The following is a 19,684-nucleotide window of genomic DNA, read 5'->3' as shown; positions in this document are numbered from 1 at the left end:
CCCCACACCCACACAAGTAATGACATATTTTGGGGGGAACTTCTCCAGTCTGTATCTTAGCCAACAATTCATGTGTATTCCAGACTTCCGTTAAATTGATGAGAATTTAGAATTTGTGATATGATACCAAAGTTTACTTTTTTTGGTAATTCCTTAGATTTTTATACACAAGAATCTATTCTCCCTCCCTGTTTGGTACCTTTGCCATACTTCAAGTAGTATGAGCACTTATGCTTCACCTTAGAATATCTCAATTCCTAAAGCTCACCCCTTGCAAGTGTCCTTGGTGCATATTTGGAAACCGAGGAGTTCGTTGCCTCAAAGAATAATTCAGGACTAAATTGAAATAAAGATTTTAGTGCTTTAAATGGAATCACAGTGACTAAATTCTGTATACATCCAAGATGGAAAATGTGACCTGAAAACCTTGTCAGCAATGTCCTAAACCAGATGGCATCTAAAAGCCCTGCATAGCTTTCCTGTAGGAAACTCTTTTTCTGCTTTCTTGCCATGGGTGGAAAAGGCTTGGCCTGTTCTGCCAGCCCTGCTCAGTTCCTTCAGAAAATACGTGTAGACTACTTATGTAGAGATAGGTATCAAAAAATCCTGTATGTAATACATTTTGGATCCATAATAAATGTAGGCACCCACATGCAGTGCCCCCCGAGACCTTGTTCAGTTTGTCACAGGCTTGAGAATAGCAGAAACCTTCTATATAAGCAGAAATAAGTGAGGGATCAAGAAAAATCTAAAAGGAACTATAGGAAAAGTATGTGATGGAGTCACTACAATTGAAGTCTATAATGCAGAAAAAAGTTTTGGGATTAACATAGTAGCTACTGTCTAACTACCACCACTGTCACAAGAGCCATTCCTTCAGCTGGTCAACCTGATAAAGAACTGTGCCCTTTCTATGTCTGTAAATAACTTGTCTAGCTTACAAAAGATACAGACAGCACTGATGCACTCCAGTGGAGAAAAAACAGATTTGTTTTTATTCCTTTCCATGAAGTTTTTCTAATTTAGTCCATTTACAGAACATTCCTCAAGTTGCAGATAATCTCTTGCTGAACACTTCTGCAAGCCCTGATTTATCATTTACATTGAAAAGAGGCATAATGTACATTTTTGCTCCCACATCCTGAGATGAAGAAGTTGACTTGGAAGTGGGTTACATGAAGTAGTATAAAGCAGTCCAATGTGTATCTCTCACTGAGAGCCAGCTCCAAAGGAGAAAATGAAGCTGGGGTACTTTGCTGTACTAACACGACCACACTTCTTTAGTTACCTTTCTGTGGCATCCTGAGGTCTCTCTTTCCATGTTATGTAGGCAGCCTGCAAGAGGTGCAGTTACTTACACTATAACCTGTTCTTGACCATAGGAATTGTTTTGTTATGTCTTTGCAGAGACATTAAGCAGTACAACTGGATTGCCAGATGTACAATATGATTATGTTTTTTTATCAGACAGATGGACTACTTAGCAGCTTTGGAGTAAAGGTGTTTTGTTTTTTTTTTTTTAATGCCAAGATGAGCAAAGTTTTGTCCTTCTGCAGTGGTAACAGGCATAAGATCTGAACTTTGGTAGATGTGTCTCATACAGGAGAGGCTGATAAAGTTTGGGAAGCTAGGAAATGTTACAGAAAAAAAATAATCTGTAGACTGACTATTCTATTGCTGTTTTATACTGACTGAGATGCAAGATAAGCTAGAGGTGGTAGTGAAAAGGTGACTGCAATTGGTGATGTTCCAAGGTATGTAATGAATGGAGAATTACAGTTAAGTCAGAAAGAGAAGATTTACACTTATGCCACATTTATGCAAATGCCTTTTCTTGAAATTGGCTGCTTGCATCCCCCTCCTTTGAAACATATCTTCTATTTGCTGCTACCAGGATTTAACACTGAATGACTTTTTAGAAGTGATTTGGGGTTCTCTAACTCTTGGGGGCTCATCCAAACATTTCAGAGGCATCTGATAGTCGGAGGTAAAGGAACATTAAATCATATTTTTGCCAAGCAGGGGATTCTGGAGACCTTTAAAAAAATATGTTTTTCCTGTCAAGACCACAAAAATAGTTCCCATAAGTGAGGTTGGATTTACTTCAAGATTCACAAAATACAGTTCTAGAAACAATCCCTTTAGTTTTTGAAGGAGGCTTTCAGAAATATCTCCTAATTTAAAAAGAAAAATACAAATACATATTATATTGACATGCTGATGACCATCTACACTGATATAAAATTATAATTTCCCACTCTGTTTTTCTTGAACTGAATGATAAACATAGAATGAAATATCAAAGCATTTGTAGTCATTATACAGTGTTTGAAGCAAGACTACTATATTGCTGATAACATGCTCTCACAACCTTCTAAAGGAACATAAATTAATCAAGGAGTGTTCTTTGGCTTTTCTGGAATAATTTTATCTGAAACTTATTTATAAAAATTCCTGTAAATTATATAAGGACAATACCTTATTTCGTTAAAAACAATTCAGTATTATTTTTAGTATTGAGTTTGAAATATTTAATCAGAAACATTTGTGGCTACTTTTGAAACAAAACATCCCATTTAATCTGCAGTTGATACTATACATCTGGCAGTATCTTTCAGCTACAAATGCATCTCTTTTTTTTTCTCTCAGTATATCATGCAAAGATCCATTCCCTCCTCTGTGGACTAGGAAATCCAAAAAAAGAGCTGTCCAGTGTATCTTGCATGAACATTAAAGAGCTTGAGAAACAACTGGGTCTCTGAAGGTGCAGTTGTCATACAACAGAGACTGGGGAGCAAAATTACAAGTTCTGATACCTGAGTTTACAAAGCATGAGCATCATAAAGCAATGCTTGCTGCAGTTTTGGTTTTGTCCTAATGGTCATTAAGGTGAGGATGGTATCTGTCAAGTGGGAAGTCTACAAGTTTGTTTTTTTCATGTCGCACTAAATAGACAACTATTTCTAAAAGACTGATTCATAGTATACCTATTCCTATGTATACTGAAGATTAAAAAAGCAGATTCATTTTTTTTGAGCAAACTATAAACATTTTTCTTTCCAAAATACTCCAGTACTTAAAAACTAAAATTCATTTCAATTCTGTTTGAACTAACATAGCAAAATTAAAGAGTGCAGCACTGTTGAATTTTCTTCTTGTACTTTGCTGCTTACTCAGGAGGTGTTATATAAAACATCTCAATTATCTGATACATATGGGTCATTCTGTGTATATTATTATGTCTGCAAAGTGGGTAGTCAACCACCTCAAACCATAAACAATTTTTTGAGTAATGTGTGGACAAGAATGAAGTTTCTAATAGTGCCAACTGTTCTAATAATGTGCAGGGAAATAAAATCAGTACTGAGTATATTCTTTCTGTCTTTATTCTGGCCTCTCCTGTCATGAGCTAGCACAAGAAACCTCTGAGGGGGGTTAATATCATCATGGACAGCTATTTCACTGCAAAATGGTCATGATTATTTAAAAAAACCCCACAACAAACAACAAAAAATATCCAAACAGAAAACCAAGGAAGGACATTACAAAAATAACTTTTTTAAAAATTAAGAAGAAACCAGGGAGAAGTCTATTCTTACAGAGGTACATTGTGTCTGGATGAAAAAACTGGCATCAAAGTTTTCTCCTGAGATATGACAAGGAAATGAATGGGTGGGGTTTTTTGGTACTGCCAAAAACTTAAACCCAAGGTTTTTAGCTTGTGAAAATGTAAGTTAAAAATATAACCATGAGTAGAGTTGGTTATCCATTTTTGTTTACAGTTTTTTATGTTACTTAAATGAGACTGTGGGAAGTGGAGATAGAGAAGGTATCACTTTTCCCACATTGAGAGCTATTTGTCCTGCAAGATAGAGCAGGGGAAAAACTGCTCAGGAACCAAAGGGGACCAGGCAGAGTTTGTTGTATCTCAGACGCTGACTGAGTATTCTTACACTGGAGAACACTGATGGGTAACTTTCCTGGCATTGGAAAAAGAATTTCTCACCAGCTCTACAAGTACCTGCAGTCAGACATCTGGCCTTTTGCTGCTGCATGTTAAATTGAACCAGAGATATAGAGCTTTCTTTAAGTACATTAATTATAAACTGGTTGCTTTTCATGAGAGGTGCATTAGAGACTAGGGACAATGTATTTCAACATATGGTTTGCTGATCTCCAGAGGGGGACACTAAAGGTAACACTCAAAAAACCCATCTGATATCAGTGTGTTTTTACTATTTAGAAGTCTGTTCCGATACTAGAAAATGTAGGGATTTGCAAGTCAAAGTAAAGCATACTAGCCTAGAAGATTTTAAAAATTAGAAGGTGTCAATAGAAGGCATAAGCATAGATAACAGAAGTATATGCTATTATCTAAACTTATTATAAAATTTGCAACATTACTGTTATCATGAATACAAATGATGAAAACATGTTGTGACTGTCATGAAGTATTTCAGATACAGAGTACCATTTGCCAGAATAATTTCCTGTAAACAGTTCTCCATGTGGATTGTTAAATTTTATTTGCCACAGAAGTTGACATTTAACAAAGATTTGAAATACTAAATCCCTGAACAAAGTCAGTGTTGTCTGGCCACAAAGTACTTGGAAATATTTATATGCATGATCCAAAACAGCTGCTGACAAGATGCAAATCTTTTCTTTAATAGTCTAATAAGATGCTTTGATGTTAAAAATAACACAGCTTTGGCTCTAAAGACTTAATTTTTGCATTGTTATGTGCTGCAGTTTCCCTTTTAGCATAAGAGTCTGCATTTGGAGACCCACTATTTAGCAAAAGCAGTTTTAGCAACAACAGTGCTTGTAGTTCCTCAAGACTCTATTATCCCATATTAAAAGCTATTTTTGCTATCTGAATTTGGTAATTAGCAGAACACAAGGTTCATTTTTTCAAAAATAAGTGAAATAAAAATAGCATAGTGGACTGTTTGCCTGTGAATTAAACAACACAAGAAGGACCTTAAAATGGCCATATGGCCATTACTTTCTTCATTCTCAAACCTGCTGGTAAAAATGAATACAAATTATGATAAATGAACTATTAGATGCTGTGGTTGTGGTTTAAGCCACCACAATTTAGGTTTTGCTGCAGTTATTTTTCATCAGAAGATATTTATCCTCTTTAACTTTGTCCTTCTGTTAAAGGGCACCTGGGGTTGTGTATTTAAGGATTCTGTGTGACTTTAAAGGGAAGAAATATTTGTGAAGTCATATTAAATTCCTACAACAGTTCTATTTCCAGATTATAGAGAAGAGCTTGTTCTGAACTATTTATTTATTGAAATTGAATTCCAAAATATCACTGAATAAAACAGCAAGGAGAAGGATTACATGTGAAAGGAGTACTTGGAATCTGATGTATAAGCATGGTCTAAATAAATACGTTAGTTAAAATGAGTGCTAAGGAAATAAATTGCTTATGGTTGAGAAATGTGGTAGCTACAGTAGACCTCATTTTCATTGACATGAAAGATGATGAGATATAACCTGATTCTGTACCATATACTGAATATACAATATACTGCAAAAATATCAAGAAAAGGCAAATAAATAGGTGTTTGTATAAGTTACAAGGAAGGAATCACCTTATTATCTTCTGATCACTCCCTGTTTCAGAAGTTTCTGTTGGAAAGGACTGTGAATAGCAGTTTTCTAAAAGATTCTTGAATCGCAGATACACAATTTGATCTGCCTGCCTTCCTTCCTTGGTATCTTCCCCTTATCCTGTGTGCTTTCCAGCTCACTGCTGCCCCTTCCGAAAGAGGTTATTATTTCTTCCTGTGACAAGACCTATTAATGTTAGGATGTGAGACATGCTGTTACTACTGTAGAGGAGAAGCAAATCCAAAGTCTGCATTGTTAAATGCAGGTATTTTGGGGGATGAGAGTAGAATATTTTGCTATCCAAGTATTTTATTAAACTGAGATTATTTTACTAGAATATATATTTTTAAAGTAACAGTGCTGGGTTTTTTATATTTAGAACAAGCTGGTTGTGTTCCATTTGTTTCTATGTGAAAAGCAGGGTTCAGGGCACCATTGTGTTTCTAACCAGACAATTCAGGATAAAAAAAACCCACCGAACAAACCAAAAGAAAACCTTTGGATTTTTTTCATTTATAAAGTTCAGAATGAAGCCAAATTTTTAAGCTTTCATGAAATACAGTATGGCTCATTTCATTCCTCACACAGCATTGCTAGATACCTGTTGGTGTGTGACTTTAAACAGACTTTAAGCCAGCTTATTCTGGCTTCTAGTGCATTGACTAGAGTTGTAGTTAGTTGCTCACACTCTGGAATTTCATCACAAACTCTCTACCTCATGTTTTGGGTAGTTTTGTTGTTCTTGGTTTTGTTTCGTTTTAATTGACTCAGCCTTACCACATTCTTTGCTTTGTTTCCTGCTTTTCTTAAGTAAACCATCACAGATCTCAGTTAAGTCAGCTAGAATATGTTGGTGTTTGAGGAAATACAGTGTCCTTTTTAATCTCAGACTTTTTAATGTAAAATAATTACTTAGATGCTTTGGCTGCTGCAGTACCTCAGTTACAATCCCAAAGTAGCCATTTTTCACTTCTATTCTTAGTGGATTTCCCCTTTGCTTTCAGACCTCTTTGCATTGAGGGTTCCTTTGTGAGAGGATTACATTAGTGAAATGTGTATTTTATGCTGAAACACAATGACAATATTTTAAAAAAATTCAGGAAAAGATTGAAATTAAAACCCACAGTGCCCATTTTCTAGGAATAGTGTGTAGTTCTGGCTGACATTTCCATAGGTAATATTATTAACTCAGACTATATATATGATGCTTTGCAAATCCCAAAGTTTTAGAAATCATACAATCAGAATCATGGAATGGTTTGGGTTGGAAGGGACCCTAAAGATCATCTAGTTCCAACCCCCCTGCATGGGCAGGGACACCTTCCACTATACCTTGTTGCTCAAAGCCCCATCCAACCTGGCCTTGAACACTTCCAGGGAGGGGCATCCACATCAGAATCACAGAATTGCCATGGTTGGAAAATACCTCTGAGATCACTCAGTCCAACCATCAACACACAAACCATCCCCAAACCCGCATGCCCTGAATCGCCTCATCTACCTGTTTCTTCAGTATCTCCAAGGATGGTGATGCAACCACCTCCCTGGGCAGGCTGTTCCAGTGCCTGACCACTTTCAGTATGGAAATTCTTCCAAATATCCAATCTGAACCTCCCCTGCCACAACTTCTGGCCATTTCCTCTGCTTCTATCATTATACACTTGGGAAATGAGGCCAACACCCACCTCCCTACAACCTCCTTTCAGGTAGAGGGTGATGAGGTCTCCCTTCAGCCTCCTCTTCTCCAAACTAAACAACCCCAGTTCCCTCAGGCACTCCTTGTATGAATTGTTCTCTAGACCCTTCACCAGCTCCAAGCACCTCAATGTCCTTACAGTGAGAAGCCCAGAGTTGAACACACTGCTGAGTACTGAGGCACAGTCACTTCCCTAGTCCTGCAGGCCACATTATTCTTGATGCAGGCCAGGATGCTATTTGCCTTCTTATAAGACATTTAATTAAACCTGCTTTAGATTTAAATTTTCCTGTGTATCTAACACAGTTTATTGATATACTGTGGGGTTTTTCCTGTTGAGCTTGGGCAAAAAAACCAAACAACTTGAGGTGAATTTTCACAATTTTTATATACCAAATCCAGTGGAACACAGCAAATTTTTTTTGTCATTTTTGACAAGTTCAGAGCTAGCTTCAGGCCAGTACAGCTATGGACACAGCCAAAAGTGTCAAAGTAGATGTGCTGTTTGTTAAAATTAACTTATGATCGCTATGCAGGTGTTCATTAGGGCTGTCATGGAGGAGCAAAGAGGAGAATTTTTACCAGCTCCTCCGAGTATTTTACTTGTCTATTCTGAGGGAGGAAGAGAATGAAGAGGGAGGAGGGAAGAAGTACTTTAGCAGGGGTCATTCCTTAAGTGCTTTGTCTGGAGATATTATGTTTAATTTATTTGTATTCAAGGAAGGAAGAGAGGGGACATAAATATCAGCACATTTAAATAGCTACTCCCTGAAGATACTTTGTTTTAACATAGTGGTATTATCAGTTCAGTGGGCTGTAATTTTTCATTTCATTCATTGCTTATACTGTGGATGTTTCTGAAATGCTTCATTTAATTGTACAAAAGACATCAGTAATGATTTTCTAGTTAAAGTTGTAGGAGGCTTTCATTTTGAAACACCATTATTACTTTCAAAATAATTTCTTTTAAGATGATTTTTCATGTCAATTCAAGCATGACTCATGCAGTGAAGTTGGAGAAAAATCACCTTATCCACTTCTACTTTATGGGAGTCTGAGAAGGGTTTTCATTTAAAAAAAAAAAGGCAGTTTTTCATAGCTCTGAAATCAAGCCCCCGCACATTTTAGTTTAGGGTTCCTGTTAGCTTGCCTCAAGCAACACAAAAAACCCAAGTTGTGCAACTAAAGCACCAACCTGGGTTTGTGATGACGCAATGATTGGGGTCTATAGGCTTATTTTGTGCTTCTGGGCAGGCCACTTAAACTTCACCTAAGGTGACAACCTGGTATATTCAGGGCAAACCCTGATACTCACATTCCCCAATGACTCAGAGCAGAGCTCTCTGCAGTTCCCTGTGTGTTTAGACTTTCTCCTGTGAGAAGCAAGGGGCAGAGGAGGCCTGGGCCTGATGTCAATAGGATGCTGGGGAGCAGCCAGAGCACTCAGGGACTCAGGAGTTTGTGTTGTTCAACTGGACATCCCTGCACTGCTTTGGCAATCTCCGACTTACAGCCTGGTGTCCCATCCCCAATATGAGTCTCCTCCATTTGTCCTAAGAGGCTATCCGGGCCTCAGGTGCATCCACACAGGCACTCCCCACATGTGTCTGCAGACACTTCAGAACCCTCTCAGAAGGTCTTCCTAGGGTTTTCTCTAGTTTCAATTTCTTTGTAGCACATACATACTGGGACCCACCTTGCTGCCAGATACAAAGGGGTCATCTGGTGTGTGTGTGCATGTGCCTGCACACACACTGGAGGAGAAGGTAGTAGACTGATACACTGGCCAAAAGATAGACACAGATCCTGTAGGCTATCAGACTACTTCATTGCTTACCTAAGGGATGTTTGTGCTGGTGTCTGGCAGAGTACAGAACTGAAAGAAAACAAATTGCCAGCAGGCTGCCTTGGAGTCATGGGGCCTGTCTTTGCCACAGGACACCACCAGTCAGGATATTGGAGGGCAAACAATCTGAACTCTGGAATAATTTGTGAGTTTGAGACCTAGAATCCTTTCTGAAGGCAGAAAAAGGAGGGATGGGGAGTGGGTTCAGAAAATATCTTAGAAGTACCACAGACTGGCAAAAACCTAAAATCTTGATTAGCTTTGACAATTCCCCTTGGTGTGAAGGACAAAAGTGGTAAGATGAGGAAAACCTGAAAGAGAACACAATGAGCATTTGGTATCTTTTCCAGATCCTGATCTGCCAAATGTATTCTTTTTCATTCCTCTGGTGTATATTTTTGCTGAGGGACTGCCTCTGTATAACACAATAGGGATTTCACCTTGGCTGGGTCTTCAAGAAACCACATTTTTGCTGAAAGATACTCTCCTGCACATTAAGGGAAAAACAGCAAGTAGACCTTTTCCTGTCAGCAAATATCAAATGTATGGAGTAGCTCTACCTGTCATCTGGCAAGCCTGGGTTAATGACGTCTGATTCTTACTTTTTCTGTACTGCTTTGCTTAGCCAACAGGATCAAATTAAGTCCAGGGAGTTGAACCTTATCTTCAGTTATATAGGTGGCTCCAATGAGAAAATGCATAATCTAAAGCTGTAAATCCTCTAATAATGAAGGCATTCAGCAAAAGATCAAGGTTAATGCCTGTTTTCTGACAGACGGTGTGATTGCCAGAAGGACAGCGAGGTTTATTGTGCAGGGGGTAGAAATTTTTGGAGGTAAGGATCAGAACATGAGATTAACTTCTCAAGAACTAAGACCATCATAAATATCACTTCTGCAGACAACAGATTGGCAGTTATCATGACATGGTTATGAGGCCAGCCTGTATTGCAGAAAGGCAGGGATCAGTACTGTCATACAGTAATTAACAAAGTTACTTTTCACATGATAAAACCATAGTTGTGCACTGTAATTCTCATGTCTCAGGACTTAGATATTTTTATGTTTAAATCACTTTACTTCCACCTTAATTACTTAAATATGTCATGGGAATAATATTTCCCTGATCAGCTTGTTTACTGTATTCTATTTAAATGCAGGTCTGTGGGAGAGAACATCTGTTACTTAGTGTAAACACAGTATCCGAAGAGATACTAGTTTGACATAGCCATAAAGAAATAGCCAGAAAGAATAGATTTGATCATTATTTCAACTTATTAATTTATATTCCACTCACTTGTTAATATATCAAAGCATAAGAAAAAAAGATCTACAAAGCTCACTATGCTAGGAAGAGTATTTCTGAAGCCTGGGCAGATTTTAGGATAGGGCACTGTGCTCCTGCTCTTGTGGTGTCTCTTAGTGTTGCACTGAACTGTACGGAAAAATTAGGAAAGATCATGAGAGAATCAGAGCCACCAAAGGAAGATCAGTAGCTGAGCAGAATCATTCTTGAGAATAAGTTATTATTGCAGGTGAGACATCAAACAGGATTCTATAGCTGTGAGTTAGCAAAGAAACAAAGGTTGGCAAAGGAGATAGGTATTGAAGCTGGAAAGCTTTTGTACTAGAAAAAGAGCACAAAAACAAGGTAGTAAGTATTCTTGTGTCTTTGAAAGAAAACAGTTTTATGACTCTTAAAATACAAAAATAGAAAGAACTGAAAGAACCTCAGCTCTTAGTCAAATGGTAAGTGACAGCGGAAGAGTATGTCAAGATTCCTGGCAGAAATAGCTATAAGAGGCATCTACATAATTTTCAGTGTTTCTAGTTCTCTTCCAGAGTAATCCAATGTGCTTCATAAAAGCAAAATCACACAGTGAAAGAAGCTAGGCTGATTCTGGAATAATTTTCTGTTAGATTAGGTCAGTGCATTCTGAGAAGTGAATGTGAACTAATTAAAATTGAATTCTAGCTATTTATGAAGTACATGGAGATCAGGGACAGAGGAATTACATGCGTGTGATTCAAAAGTGGCGTAAGTGATCCTTACATTGTGGTGCATTCAATTATTGGGTTGGGCAGGAGCTTCAAAACAGTTTGATGCTCTTAAGTTTTCTATTACTCTGTGACTTTGCTCACAGTGAGAAGCAAGTCCTGTTACTTTAACTTTTAGCCACATGACGAAGCTAATAAAGATTCTGGACACAGGATGCCAATTTGCATCATCCTATTACTATTATCTTCCCATTGTTGAAGATGATGTAGCTGTTAAGTCTCAGTTTGCTTTCTGGATATTTCAAAAGGTGTCAGGACTAGACCCATCTCAAAGTTTCCAGTGTAGCTGTGAACAGTTCACTGTTTTTACAGCTTAAACATTGCAGCTTTATTCAGCATTCTTGGGAGCAAACACAAAGAAAAGGAAAGGAACTTTCCTACTGCTGAAAAAAGCCAGGTTCACATCATACCAAAAAAAACCCGCTCGTGCCCGGTTCACCTGGAATACCACTACGCCTGGCACTGCTGCTCTTCTTCTTGGAGAAAAAATTGGCATCTTATTCTACATATATAGAATTACTAACCATTTCAAGCACAAGTGGAGAATTATTCATGTGAAGGTGATGAGAAAGATCTTAAAAAAGAAAAAAAGAAAGATTATAAGTAGATGGCTATGTGGACTCTGCAGATAAAGCAAACTACTTTTCACTATTTAATAGATTAGTGAATTAAATAAATGTATTTAGAAGAAAAGAAACCAAATTGAACATTTCATATTTTTAGATATAGTAACATCTTATGGGACATGGCCACATGTGAAAGCAGTAATGTATGGCAGCTATCACAACAAGCACATAGCTAAAACCAACATAAATGGGAAGAGGGATTACAAAGATTGACAGAGAGATAAAATGATGTGCCAGAAGCAGATATCAGGGTCTGTGGACACCTGTTCCCTCTGCCATATACCATTCTACTTTCCATGCACGTTACATCTTAGCAGTTGCTGTAACATTTAATATACTGAGCACACTGTAATATGAAATGTCTGTGGGACATACAGTTCAAGTGACAACAAAGACTTTAAGCCCTGTAGGGTAAAAACTATTCTGGGTGGTCATTGTAATGCATCAGTATCAAAAAAGCCAGAATCAAAATAAGTGGCAAATCGACTGCTCTCAGGAGCAGACCTATACAGTTATAATAGTTTTAGATTAAATTTTCTATAACAATTGCCTGTCATTAAACTGCAATGATTTAGAGGTATTGGGAAAGAATACTGGATCACAGGGAGCCAAATTTTTATTAAAGGGCAAAAAAAGGGGCTTATTCATTTACCTTTTCTATTGTTGGTGTTTTGTGGGTGAATGTGGCAAAAGACAAATCATTCACAATAGCAGATGACAACACCTCACAAAGGAGGGAGCTTTTTACCTCCCACCTACATTTGAACAAAGCTCCAGAAATAGCATGTCAAGGGATAATTTTTCCTCCCTCATGCTGGGTACCCTGTGTGCACCTCAAACCTGAATGGGACTGGGGCACAGAGGGTGGTTTCTGATCCTCTAATGGGGAAGAGAAGACACTGAAGAAGTAATAAGAAGCCAACCCAGAATGGGGATGTGCTTGTGCATTTACACACACTTGTTTAAAACAAAATTTACTGATCCCCTCACCTATTTGCCTTCTGTTTTGACTATGTTCTCTGCTCTTATTATGAGCTTTTTGAGCAATGGGCTGTTTTCTAGATTCCAGTGATGCAATACATGAAAAGTTCCCGTAATTTTTGTTGTTGCATCCATGAGACACTAGTGCCAGGTTCTCCCTACTAGTTTTTCTCCTTTCACCCAGCATCTTTTCTTCTGAATGGCTGAATGAGAAATGCCATGACCAGTTTATAAGAAAAAAGGGCTATGCATCTGCAATACTGTGGTTTTGGGGAGTAACCTAGTTATAGTCCTCACTGTGCTGGGTGCAATGTTGATAGATTCCCTATCTGGCAGAACCATATAGTCAAGAAACTTGGAGGAGAAAGAGGAGAAAATATCCTTCTTAGTAGAAAATGTCCTTCTTATCCAAGTGAGGTGTGAGGCACAGTTTCTTTCCCACCGAGATCAAAATGAATATCTGTGGCATATAAAAGAAACAAATATCACAATAACAAGTCTAAGAGTCTTCCTTGACTTGAAGTCTTCCTTGAAGGGCGGTAGCTAAGATACACAAAATGGATTTTTTTAGGGAATTTGACTTCATTCCTTTCCAGCAGTAAGGCTGCAAGATTTTTGAGTGATATCTTAAGTTCAGCTGATTTACATTTAGTAATATTGTTTTGCAAGGCAGTAATTAAAAACTAAGGATTGAAAAGCATGTTTTTGCAAGGAATTTGGCACAATGCTTTTGAAGTTCATGAATCCATTAAGTCTTGGAGACTCCATTAGGCAACAGTAGTGTTTTACATTATTCTGAACTTGCAAGTAAGTTTTCAAGGATAATGGATTTCATATATATAGAAAAAAAAAATGAAGTTCCTTTATCTATGCCTGCTCACTTTTTTCCCCCTATCATACTGCATTTAGCAAAATAGATAAGGCAGAAAGGATGGTGGTGTATTTTTATGTTAATGAATATTTTTAAATTTCAAATAGCATTTTTGAAGCTCAGCCTCCAAAAAAGTAGTGCTAAGGCAAAACTAATGAATTTCAATTCTTATCAGTCGACTTCTGCTTTCATGAATTCTTTTTGTTATATTCTGATGCATGAAGATACATCAGTAGGCGCACACAGCATGCAGCCCACAGATCTGATTTTTACAGAAAACCAGTTTAACTTTTTTAGATACATAATAAAGCTCACCTAATAATCATGTTTTATTTAATGACTAATTGGGTAATAGCTAGAAAAATATGTACTTCAGGAAGGTGGAACAACTTTTAAAAATAGCACATTGTAAGTGACAAGTAAGCTTTCTGCACAGAGGATGTATTTGACTCTTTTGTAGCTAAATTCTGCTATTCTGAAACTGGTTTCAAAGGTGTGCCACTCCTGCCCCAGAAGGGCTGCAGCTAGTAGTGTACCCTTGCTACAGTTACAATGATGATTTGTCCCTCAGGTAATTACACTCTGGAACTTAACCACATTAACCCTGCTCTTCTACATCTTGGAGTGCCTCAGGAAACTCTCAGTTCCTTGGGACCCCAGTTAGTTTTGGTCATGATGCTGTAGAAGAGAAATCTTTGTGGGCTCTGCAGTATTGTCACAGCCACCAGGGCTAGTGTGGTGATTATATTCTAATGCTGATAGTGAGGTGTACATGAAAGAGCTTTTTTTAAATACTATGGTCCATGTATCACACTGCTCCAATCCCAGGCAATTTTAATAACTGTTCTTAGCTCGTAGTCACAGCTTCATCAGCACAATACTGGCCTGTTGTAGTTTACTTGTGATGCTGATAAGAATAGTGCAAAATAAACCAGTCCTGTCCTTTGTGTAACACTTGCCATAACAGTAATATAAAATCAATGATGTTGTTGAAATGTTACTCATCAGAACAGATAATGAAATGATGCTTCTTTATCCTTCCAGAACTGTAACACACCTGCGTTCTCGTATAAAGCAGCAGCACTGGCCATAATTTACTGCATTGCAGTAAAATCAACAATGCAGCATTCTGCAGAGTCAGACAAATACTCATATTTGATTTTGTAGGTGAATAGAGAGAGAAAAAAATGCTCCAACCCCCCTATTTTTAATCATGTTACTACAATTTTTATTTGTAACCCTCTAAAATGTTCACTGTGTAGCTAAACACTGGTACCTCTTGAAAAAAAAAAGTTGTTCTGAAATGTTTTCTGTTACGAGTAGTCAAGTTAATTACACTGATTTTTCTAAAACTTCTTTATGTTGAGGGGGAAGAAAGAAAGAACAATTTTAGAAATTAATGGTAACTCATAGGTAGGTTTCTGTTAAGTGGAAACCAGATTTCAAAGTAAAAATGGTAAGTGTGAAAAAAAGCATCCAATTCCATCTAAGAGAAACTTTCTATACTTGGAGAGGAAATAAAAATATCTTCCATAGTTGAGTATAAACACAAAGCTAGGATGTTGCTTTCCAGCTATATAGGGCAGAAGTGATATTTTTTAAATTATTATTATTAGGAAAAAATTACATAGATTAAGCTGTCACAACTTAGGAAATGTAGAAGTTTTCAACAGACTTAATTTTTGTCTTCTTCTCTGAAAACTTGACATGTTACATCTTTACAATTTGCCACTTTAATCTTTGCTTATAGTAAAACAGTTTTTTCCCTAGGTCTTTTTTAACTGACACTGTGATAGATTGTTATTTTGTTGAGAGCTTTAATGTTGAATAAATGTCATTTATTTCTAATTGAATGATGATACAAAGAATTATTGTATTATTGAAATAATAATTAAAAAGTTTGTTGCTCCCATTTGAAACATGAAGGTAAGAAAGACGAGTTATCATCTCAGTTTAATGAGAGGGATCATGACAAGGTGCTGGGCCAGCTCATCTAAACTGTGTTTCTACCTAGAAAGGCTGGAACAGATGATCCTTGAGGTGTCTTCCAACCAGGCATTCCATAACTCTGTGATAACTGTTAAATACATAAGGAAGATGAATGAAAGGTGAACTCATGCTGCTTTTGACTTAATCATGCATTCAGTAGAAAAAGTGTCAGGTTTTGTGGAGTGTGTGCTCATCCATATTCACTGAATCAAATTTAGGTTTCATAATTTCCTTAATAACAAAAAAATTGCATTATCTGTAAGAAGACGACAAGTTCATTAAAATCCCAGAACTTTGTAGCCAGTGAGAGATTTCTTTCTAGAATAAAAGACCTTTTACAAAGTATATTTGCACTATACATTTTCAAGCAAAAATTTCACAGGTTTGAAATACAAGCTAAGAGAGGATTGAAAAATGTGAATGGAAGCCTTAGCCAAAGATATTTCATTTTAGGATAGACTACATGAAATAACTTTTATGAGTTAACTGCTGCACTATATAGTAACTCTATATTATCGTTCTAGGTACCTGGGAATAACGAGACCTCTTACGTATCCTGTAAGGCAGAATGGGAAGTGTATGGCCAAAATGATCTTGTGTGTTTGGCTCTTATCTGCCTCTATCACGATACCCCCACTCTTTGGCTGGGCTCAAAATGTAAACGATGAAAAGGTTTGTTTGATCAGTCAAGACTTTGGCTACACCATTTACTCCACGGCAGTTGCATTTTATATCCCAATGTCAGTGATGCTTTTCATGTACTATCAGATTTACAAAGCTGCCAAGAGGAGTGCTGCCAAACACAAGTTTGCAGGTTTTCCCCGGCCAGAAGAAATGGAAGGGATTTCTATGAATGGAGTTGTAAAACTGCACAAGGAATCTGAAGAATGTACTAATTTTTCACGACTCCTAAAGCATGACAAGAAAAACATTTCCATATTTAAAAGAGAACAGAAAGCTGCCACCACTCTTGGGATTATTGTGGGGGCTTTCACTGGCTGCTGGCTGCCCTTCTTCCTCCTCTCGACCGCCAGGCCCTTCATCTGTGGTACAGCCTGCAGCTGTATCCCACTCTGGGTTGAGAGAACATTTCTATGGTTGGGTTATGCAAACTCTCTCATTAACCCTTTTATATATGCCTTCTTCAATCGGGACTTGAGGACAACTTACCGCAACCTACTGCAATGCAGATACAGGAATATCAACCGGAAACTATCAGCTGCAGGGATGCATGAGGCTCTGAAGCTTGCAGAAAAGCCAGAATTTGTTCTGTAAGGTCACTTATCTGTTGCTATGATAATTTATTGTTTATCATCTTAGCTTTTCCCTCTCAGGTCCAAAATAAGAGTTGTGTAAAGACACAGGATTATTGAGCACTGTTAACACAGTCATTAAGAAACTGGAAAGTAGCAAGGTTAATTCCTGTATAGCCCACCAGTCTTGGCGAGCCTAGAGAAAAAATAAGACTAGCTAAGATCCTGGGTGTAAGAGGAATACCAGAAAAGGGTAAAAGGTGGTGTGGCATCGTTGAATTGCCAGTAAGGGAAAAGCAAATTTGGCCTAACCCATTTGTTTGGCCCTTGGCCTCAAACAGCTTTTAGTAGGTCTGAATTTTGGATGCATCTTGTGTCCTAGAGATTTTTTGCTGTAATAAAGACCTGAGAATAGTAAGAAGTTCAGCATAATTCATTGCTTTCCACTTTGTTGCTGTAAAAATAAACCACTTAGGAAGAAGCTGGATCAGAGCACTTATGTTGCTAAGAAATTATTGTAAAAAACATATGTCCATTAAATGTTAATTTACTGGATTACCTGGAAAGAAACTACTTTTTGAAATTTAATGTTGCCTTTGCATAACATCTGTGGGACTGAAAGAATATGTTACGATTCCAATATGAATATAAGAGTTTGGGTAGAGTCACATGGACTGACATCTACTGCTGCATACAGTTGTGCAACACAATTAGCTGTAGTGCTGCTGTGTCAGTTACACCAAGTAAAGGTTTTATCCTATATTGCTAACATAACAAATATTTCTGTTTACTATTTATTTCAGGTCTGGTCTTTGTCCATCTTTTCTTTTTTAATTCTCCTGGCTTTATCAGTTAAGCCCTTCTCTAAGCTAGATGGAGACTGTCTATGCTCAGGTCTTAGTTTCTGTTGATGTACATCTAGCCCTTATTCTGCTTCAGTTGTTCGTTTATTGTCTATTTGGAAGCTTTTCTACCTTACTGAGATTTCTCTCCTTTCTGGAGTCGGTAAGAAAAAAAGAAACTGGGGACTCTATGACATTCAGAGACATCTGGACTTTATCCTTACAAACTGATTTTGGTCATCAGTTCTGCTTAAAATGATGTAAAGCCTTGTCTTGTGTAATAATCCAGGTCATTTACTGTTTCCAGTTCAAGTTGTTACCCTTTACCGCTGTAGCTCATCCAAGTATGCGATTCTACTTTTCCAGCTTTGGTAACAAAGCTCTTCCCTGAGTGGAGCAGAGTAAAATATTGTAACAATATTTTTCTGTATAATTTAATACATGCATTAAGCATATTAATATATTAGTAGCAATATATTAATATAAAATACACTACTTATGTAATATATTACTATAATAACATAAAATAACAATAAACCTATAACAATTCAGAAGAGCAAGAGGCTTTCTGTGGACCAACTTTGCACTGCACACCATGTTCCAGGTAGAGCCCAGGGAACATTGGAGAATTAAGACCGTTTCTGAGCTCAATCTGCTCTTCAGATGTTGAGTCATCCTTGAGGTGATAATGTGTTTATTATCAAATTGCCTCAGTAGCAAATCACACTTTAGGCTAACTTGTGTCTCCACTTTCTCAAGTATGAAGCAAAAAAACTTAAACGAAATCAGTGATGTTAATTTGGACAAAGTAGTTACAAGTTTGTGCCAGATCCCTTGTTCAAAGCATACACAGATCATTGCAAACTATTGAATATCTAACTGGCAGATATACAAGACCTCAATTGATGTGCTGACCTATGTGTACTGAAACAAGCTTAAGCCATTTTAGCTGCATTTATACACTGAGCTGACTTTGTTACCTATCAGAATGGTATTTGAGTTCCTAGAGGAAGCAAGTAGTTTTTACAGGCCTCCTGCAATTTTTTTTTCCCCTCTGTGAGGGTCTAAAGGAAAATACACAAATAAATATATCTGTGAAGATTCCAAGTGGAACTGCAAAACTCTGAAGCTGATTGCAGAATTCTGGGCAGAAATTTCAGCCATTTTTATTCTGCAGGAAAGTCTGAGAAATTGCATTTTCTACTAGTAAGAATTTAAGTATTTTTTAAATTAAATATAGAAGTGTCTTTTGAGTCAGAAATTGACATTTGCCCATTTGTCATAGAAGACAGCTGCTCAGGGAAATCATCCTCTGGGACTCCATCTCTGCTCTGCCATATGTTTCAGGTATCAAAAGCCGAGGAAAGAACAGGGATTGTTAAGTTTTTTGGCAGTCTTTGAAGTTTTTGGAGATAAACAGACACCTTTCATCTCTAAGTATATTTCGAAATAAAAGGAAAATGCAAGAAAAAAGATCAACAAACAAGGTTTTTTGTACAGCCAAAATGAAACACACCTCTGTGGTAAATGGAAGCCGTTGTTGGATGGAGCTGTATTGGAGGGGAAAAGTAAAGAAGTTGAGAAGATTAGAAGAATGTGCCATTACCCAAGCAGATGGGTAACACAGCATTAGAGAAGAGGAGAAAGCTTTCAGACTGAAAGAGGCTTGGATGAGAAGCATAAGGAAATAACTGCTTGGGTTCAAGAACGGGACTTTTACCTTTTTAGGAAGATAGGTAAATAGAACTGCATCAAAATACCTAGCTTCAGCAGTAGCACTTTTTACAATTAAATAATTCACTGCTTGTCTGACCAAGGGGCAGCCCATCTATGGGTGAATGAGAAGTCTATGTCATCACATGCGCAGCCTGGAACATGCTAGTGCCAAACCCTAG

At 37.4% G+C, this 19,684-nt stretch overlaps 1 protein-coding gene across 1 annotated transcript in view; it reads left to right on the top strand.

Annotated features, from left to right (window-relative positions):
• The window catches only part of HTR7 (5-hydroxytryptamine (serotonin) receptor 7, adenylate cyclase-coupled), a 21,324-nt gene extending 4,247 nt beyond the window's left edge, over positions 1 to 17,077 (top strand). The window contains exon 2 of the mRNA XM_010000033.1: positions 16,219 to 17,077. Coding sequence (XP_009998335.1) covers positions 16,219 to 16,969 — 751 coding nt within the window. The 3' untranslated portion in view covers positions 16,970 to 17,077. The remainder of the gene's footprint in view (positions 1 to 16,218) is intronic.
• Positions 17,078 to 19,684: the final 2,607 nt, after the last annotated feature.

This window comes from Chaetura pelagica, unplaced genomic scaffold (genome assembly GCF_000747805.2).
Source record: "Chaetura pelagica isolate M959 unplaced genomic scaffold, ChaPel_1.0 scaffold436, whole genome shotgun sequence".
NCBI lineage: Eukaryota > Metazoa > Chordata > Aves > Apodiformes > Apodidae > Chaetura > Chaetura pelagica.
The sequence above is the reverse complement of the archived record's forward strand: the minus strand, read 5'-3'. Positions and strand labels throughout refer to the sequence as shown.